Source organism: Psammomys obesus, unplaced genomic scaffold, assembly GCF_907164565.1.
Source record: "Psammomys obesus unplaced genomic scaffold, mPsaObe1.curated_primary_1811, whole genome shotgun sequence".
NCBI lineage: Eukaryota > Metazoa > Chordata > Mammalia > Rodentia > Muridae > Psammomys > Psammomys obesus.
In genome coordinates this window covers 189,429-196,402 of record NW_026587759.1, presented here as the reverse complement: position 1 = coordinate 196,402, position 6,974 = coordinate 189,429, and the positions used below count along the sequence as shown (strand labels likewise).

At 44.7% G+C, this 6,974-nt stretch overlaps 1 protein-coding gene across 9 annotated transcripts in view; it reads left to right on the top strand.

The window, feature by feature from the left end:
- The first annotated feature begins 1,209 nt into the window (after nucleotides 1-1,209).
- The window catches only part of Cast (calpastatin), a 99,595-nt gene continuing 93,830 nt past the window's right edge, over nucleotides 1,210-6,974 (top strand). For 4 of the 9 annotated variants that reach the window (XM_055604016.1, XM_055604011.1, XM_055604014.1 and 1 more), the window contains exon 1: nucleotides 1,211-1,424. In XM_055604016.1, coding sequence (XP_055459991.1) covers nucleotides 1,350-1,424 — 75 coding nt within the window. In that variant the 5' untranslated portion in view covers nucleotides 1,211-1,349. Of the gene's footprint in view, nucleotides 1,425-1,956; nucleotides 2,078-6,974 lie in introns of those variants that run through there. The other 5 variants (XM_055604009.1, XM_055604007.1, XM_055604012.1 and 2 more) reach the window with 4 other exon arrangements.

Below are 6,974 nucleotides of genomic sequence, written 5' to 3'. Positions count from 1 at the left end.
CTCTCTACTATTTCACGCATAGGGCTTTCCATAGAAGACTCTCGATAAATGTAAATTTAACTGGTTTAAATTCAATTTTTAACTATTCTGTTGAAAAACATAAGACATTCTTTTCAGTTTAGTGATTTTTTTTCCTTTCTGGGTGTAACTGATCCATCTTAGGATCAGTTACCAACTTATTATTATTATTATTATTATTTTTGCTAAAGAAAGTCAGTTTTGTACACGAAAATTGTTTCAAATTTATGTATGTATTCTTGCACTGCTGCCTGTCTATTGGAATACTGGTGACATAGTAAGGAGAGAACTTCAAGAAAAAATGTATATAACCCAAGAATATTGCTAATCTATTTTTGAGAAGTTGAGGTGATATCCTTTAAAATTGAGGGAACACAGGAAAACCATAATTCTGTCTGCCAAGCTTTTTATAACATGACAAACCTTGCTCTGTAATCTGGCTTGTCTTCAACTGTCTAAAGCCCAGCTCTCGAGCGTGTTGACACAGACCTCAAAGGACGATGCTCCTGCTCCTCTGAGGCCTGCACCAGCCAGCAGTAGTCAAGACTGACAGACTCTGGATGCACTCTCGAAAGGATTGTTAAATTTCACTTCCAGCCCCAAACCAGGAAGTGCTGCCTAAAATAAGCCCAAGACAAAAGCAATCCAACCTCAGAAAAACCCACAGGCTCCAGACAAGGATATAAGAGTTTAAAATCTGTGATTATCTGCAGAGCAGAGCAGGCAGGCTCTTGCTTGTAAATCATTAGTAACCTTCCAGAATGGCCTAAATAAATAAATAAATGACATAGAACACACACTCGTAAGCAAGCATTCAAGAGACCAATTTGTTTTTAAGATCCGTTTTTTTATCTAAAGTTAAGACTTCCGCTAGATTTGAGTTAGTGACAGCTTGCAGAAAAGGTGTCTAATTCTCCAAATTCTTAAGGAAGGAGGTCTAAGCCGTCCTAGGCGGCTCTCTGATTGCACAACCGCTAGATTGGTCTAGGCAAGCCCACCCGGGAACCGCAACTTCTGGCTTCCCGAACTGTTTGGGATCCACTGAGAACCCTGCTGGGGAGGGGCCCTCCTGGGGAGGGTCTCTGGGTACTAACCCGCAGCGGAGTGGTAAAGTTGCAGCTTTGGGCCACTGACAAGTTTGTCCCGCGGCAGCGAGCGGCGGGCAGGAAGGGGAGGGCCCAGCGGGGCGAGGGCGAGAGGGCCCAGGGCTGGGTCGGAAAAGCTGCCTCACTGCACCGCCCTGCCCCTCCCGCCCCACGCTCCGGCCCAGGCCTCCGGTACAATTTCGCTGCTCCTTCCCGCAGGCTGCGCCTGCAGCGGCTTCACCGAAAATGTCCCAGCCGGGCCCGCAGCCCACCGCCTCTCCTAGGCCCCGGCGAGGCGCCGCAGCTCGCCACACCCAAGAGGTGAGTAGCGCTCCACTCCGAGCCGCGGGGCAAGCGACCGAGGGACCCTGGTCCAGGAGTGGCCCGCCGCAGTGCCGGGGCGTTGCCCTCCCTTGGCACTTTCCGGGATTGGGAAAAGGATCAAGACGCTGCGCCTGCCGGCAAGCAGGTGGCCCGAGGCTCTCCAAATTGGGTAGCGACCAGAGTTTGGTGGAGGGGCTCCTAGAGGACTGTGAGCTAGTGAGACCGGGGCAGTGCGCGGGGGCGTGGAGGCGGAGTAAAGTTCCCTCGCGACCCCCGGAGCGAATGGGCGCCTGTCACTGGACGGAGAGAAGGCCTCTGCCGTCCTTGTGAAGTCGCCCCCGTCCCTCCCCCACGCAGGGAGTGGCACCCTGATGAACCGACACACACCTCTTTCCTAACTAGCCACGGGCCAAATCGGACGGGGCGGGACCAAGCCAGCGGTGGGCGGGACCTATCGCCTCCCCCTTGTGCCCTCCCACCTGGCAGCTGTGTAGCGCCCTCCGCGTTGCCAGCCAGTTCCCAGCCAGGCAGAGAGTCAGCCTGGGGCCACCAGCACCTCACTCCGTATCCTCGACGGGTCCCCAGCCTCGCGGCTCCGAGCAAGTCAGTGGGTTGTCGCCATGGCATTCGCAAGCTGGTGGTACAAGACGGTAAATAGGAGGGATCTAGCCTGGGCAGGACTGGGGAGGGAGTGTGTTTACTTCTCTCCTGTATGTGGTAGAGGAAACACTGTCTGAAGTTTGAAGGGGACGGGGTGGGGAGCGGGTGCCACCTCCTTGTAGATCTTCTGGCTAGGCAGGCACAGAAGCCAGAGGCTCTCCCTTCTGTGGTATGCGGACACGCACTGGGCGGTCGTCTAGGCAGCGAGGTGCACCAATCTCTGCTCGCGTTCCCAAATTGAATGGGCAGTAATCTTTAATTCGCCCTTTGGAACACATACCTGGATACCTACCTAGACAAGAGCCACAGGATCCCAGGTTTAGTTTTTCAACTGCTAAGTAAAGGTAAAAATTACAAAGAACAGAATGCTGCTGCTGTTTGAGGCTCGAAAGAGGAGGGTGGAGAATGGAAAAGAAAACGCCAGGGAATCACCCTGATCAATCATTCTGGGGTTGGGGTTGGGAGAGAGATTAATGTTGGACTGGGGTGGGAGAGAAAATGAATTTATCTTACTTTGCAAGAGGACAAATGTGTTCCTTTTGGGTAATGCACTGAACATCTGACCTACCAATTAGGTGTGATACCCAATCGAGCTAGCACTTGCAATGTTTTGAAACCAGGAAGCATGGTTCTAACATTACATTAAAAAACAAAAGACTTAACAAACCCTTGTTGACAGAGACTCATAAGGTGATTTTTGGTTAGAATTTTAAAATCTTAGGCTCACCTTCCTCTCAGCATGTGATATAGAAATAGCAGATGTAATAACCAGATGATCTTTGCATATAGAAACTTTGTGTTAGAATTAGAAAGTGGTTACCCAGGCTGTAAGGATTCATTGATCATCCAGGTGCTTTCAAAGGCAATGCAGAGTTCTTAACTAAAGCGGCAATGCTTTCAATGAGTCAGTCTTTTCAAATGTGTTTCCATATCTGTAAAAGAGCGAACATATAAGTAAGGACTAATTCAGTAGTGGACATGCCACACGCGTGTTTTCAGTGATGTTTCTTCATGAATGTTCTGCTTCACACTCTTCTGTGCTATTTAAATGTATAGTTTTATTGGTGTTCTACGAGCAAAGTTTTCTTTGAGTCACGGTTGTCCCAGGATTCTTATCAAAATGTACCAATTAAATTATCTGCAAATAAGGATGCCAGATGTTCAACTAAGATCAGACTTCTCTGTCCAAGCTCAGCATTTTCTAAAGGAAATTGTGCCAGGCTACTTAGGTGAAGATAGTTTAAATCTTTGCTTTTAGCACCTAGTACACTATGTTAAACACTTGAATGCTTCTGCTAAAATACCCATTAGATGTCAGTTTGGGGAACTATTATTTAAAGACCTCACTTAAAGACTTTCTATAATCTTCAGCATGTCTTTGATCAAGCTTTGCCTTTTCTCCAGGAGAAATGTACTGTGGGCCACACATGGGCTTTAAAAACTTTAGCAGCCACATTAACAAAAATATTTGAAGAAATCAAATGAATGTTAATAACACTTTGTTATAACCCCCTCCAAGCTAAGTTACATTTTAGCATGTAGTCATATGCTAATACCTCTTTTTGTGTTAGTTACTAAAAGATCTGGCTGTGCTTTGTATGTTATACCCAGAGTACCTTCCAATTCACACTTCCCACATTTCAGAGCCTTCACTTGACACTGTGGCTAGTGGAATAGCATCAGTGAGTGTGTGCCTGTGTATGAGTGTGTGTGTGTGTGTGTGTGTGTGTGTGTGTGTGTGTGTGTGTTTGCGTGCGTGCGTGCGTGGTCCGTATGCTACAATGTGCATGTGGAGGTCAGAGAACAATGGGTGGACCCAGATCTCTGCTACCTGTCATGTGGGTTCTAGGAGTCAAACTCAGTTGTCAGGCATGGCAACAAGTAATTACCTACCTTGCCATCTCACTGGTCCACATTCAGTCAGATAGTAGGAGACTATCAGTGGACTAGGAGAGGGACATTGAGAGAGAAGAGGGAGGGTGGCTGGGACTGGGAGCTGATGAGGTAGGGGACTATAGCCAGGATACAAAATGAATAAATTGTAATAAATAATAAAAATATTTTAAAAAAGAAAATATACTAGCAGCCAAGGCTACACAGAGAAACCCTCTTTTGAAATGAAAAAGAAAAGAAAGAAAGTATACTAGCTATTGGGATAGTTACTATTCTCTATTAAACGAGGAGAAATGGAAAGGTTGAATTATTTACCCACGATCACATGGACTTCAGGTTTCTATTATATAAGTTTATTGTAGTCAGCTAAGAGATAGAAGTGATTCTGAGCATTTAAGTCTCGGGGAATGGAAGACAGGAAGTAGTCAACCAGGCAACAGATAAGATTGGAAACCATCAGGAGGGCAAGTCAACCATACCTTAGAGGTTATGAGAGCTGCAATAGCCTTCGGTGGAAGGGGCTGAAGGGGCTGCAAGGGTCACCTTGTAAAAGCCAAAAGGACAGTGGCCCTTCTATCCTGGAAGGGCCCTGAGATCAGAGAGACAATCAGGTGTGTGTGCATGCATGCATGTGCATGAACGTGTGTGTGCGCACACGGTTGCATCCCAACCATTCATATTTAAGTCAGTGGTTCTCAACCTTCCTCATGCTAGGACCCTTTAATACAGTTCCTCATGTTGTGGTGATCCCTCAACCATAAAATTACTTTGTTGCTGCATCATAACTGCAATCATGCTACTGATATGAATTGTAATGTAAATATGTTTTCTGATGGTCTTAGGTGACCCCTGTGAAAGGGTCCTTAAACCTCCAAAGGGTTCATGACCCACAGTTGAGAACTGCTGCTGTAGGTTCTCACCCAGCCATACCAGTTGCCTGTCACTGGCCAAATCCAGTTTGAGATTCTCCATGCTGGGAAGCAGCCAGGCAAGATCTCTGGTGATACCAGCAGAGGTGATGAGGGAAGAAATCCACCACCCTCAGGTGCACAGCCCAGCACTACAAGAAAGACTGTTTTGAAGTGAAAGTAACTTTGTATCTCCGTCCTTCTGCCTGATGAATAATCTCATTTTAAGAATCAGAGAACATATAAACTTAGATCCCTAAGGTTTTGTCATTGTTATTTTTTTTTCCTTTTGGAAAATACCAATTTGTGCATGGTCCCATAATTTTTCAACCTGTTTTCTCAGCATTACTTTCTTATCTAGTTTAGTGACCTATAAAGAGCATATATACTTCTTAGGAGATTTTTAGAGGTTTATGGAAATAAAAGCATTTAAACAAGAGTTATTACTCAGTCTCATCTCATGTCCAGGAAAAGAGAGAATATAATTCCCATCTGATTAGAAAGGCAACGTGTGTATTTAGGAAGTTCATCAACGAACAAGTGACAATCAGGTGACAGTTGTTTGCTTTACTGAAGAGATAGTCTGTACAGATACAAAGATACAGTCCTTCCCTACAAAAGCTTGGAATTGGATCGGAAATGCCCATGTGAAAATATCACCCTGAGAAATCAGTTTCCCCAGGAGATACAGCCTGTTTAACGACAGGAAACTACTTATGGCTACCAGATCAGTTGGTGTTTTGAGAAGTCGAAACGTTTGTTATGGTGTCTACAAGTCTCCCTTCAAAGCCTATTGTTCCTGATCCTGGATATGTAATAGAAACAGCAAAGGAATTTTAGAGAAATATATCCACGTCCTGACCTACATACACACAAGCTAATATCCAACTCTTTGGTACAAGTGTTTCCTAAGCACCCACTTGTAGGATGCTTGGCAGCCCTGCTAACCTAACTGGGTGGTTTCCTGTCCTCTGGAGGGCATTGCAACAAGCCTTCTGTGAGTTTATGACAGTATTCACAGAGTGTGCTGAGTGTGCTGGGAGATCAGGGCTTCTAAGATAACCTTGTCCTTGCTTCAAATTTGCTGTCATGTCTCTGGACATGACGATGTGACCTATCTATCTCCAAGCTGAAGGATAGCTTTTAAATAACATTTTAAAGTTAAAATTGTTACTTGGCATTTTACAAAACATTCATTACATATAACTCTCTGGAAATACTGCTGAATGTCTACAAAATTTGGAGGATTTTGTGTGTCTCTATGGAAGAAAGTAAATGCCTGGGACTTCAGTAGTACCACAAGGCAACAACTTTTAAAAAAATGTTTACATCATATACATTGCTGTGCTTCAATGGTGAAAAATGATATGTGGAATAGCATGCTTCCTGGCAGCTAGTAACTAGGGTTCACACTTGCCCTAGTGAGCAAGAGGCAGAGTCCTCTGGAGAGGGGAGACTTGTACAGGAAAGAGCAACTTAAGTTTTTCTGTTCGTAGATTGGACTGTCAAACTGCCTAAACAGAAACTGAGCACTGAGAACAGGGAACAGCCAGTGAAACACTGGGTATTGTTACTTTACTGATTCTGAAAAGGATATGAGGTTACAGATATCAAGTGAATGTGCTGAAGTTACTGACTCTGTAAGGAGACAGATTGGATAAATCTGTATTTTTTGTTGTGGCCTTATCAAATACTGTCTTCAAACTGAATGGCTCTTTTAGAGATGTGAAGAGAAAAGAGTTCGGACAAAATAAATTTAAGTGAGTTATCTGAGTCACGATCCTATCCAAAAACCAGGGTAGCACTAAAACTTAGAAAAAGTTGAGAGAGCTAGCTGGGCTTCTCAGCAGGAGGGGTTGCTCTCACAGGCTGAACACTCAAAAAAGAGAAATTCCTGGTTTGGCTACAGCCAGGCCTTTGTCTTATTTGGGTCATGATCTGCCAGGGACCCTCTAATTTTGTAGCAGCCATCTACCTGGCTGTAATCATCTGAGGTACTGCTTTTTCATTTTTCTTTTTCTTTCTTTCTTTCTTTCTTTCTTTCTTTCTTTCTTTCTTTCTTTCTTTCTTTCTTTCTTTCTTTCTT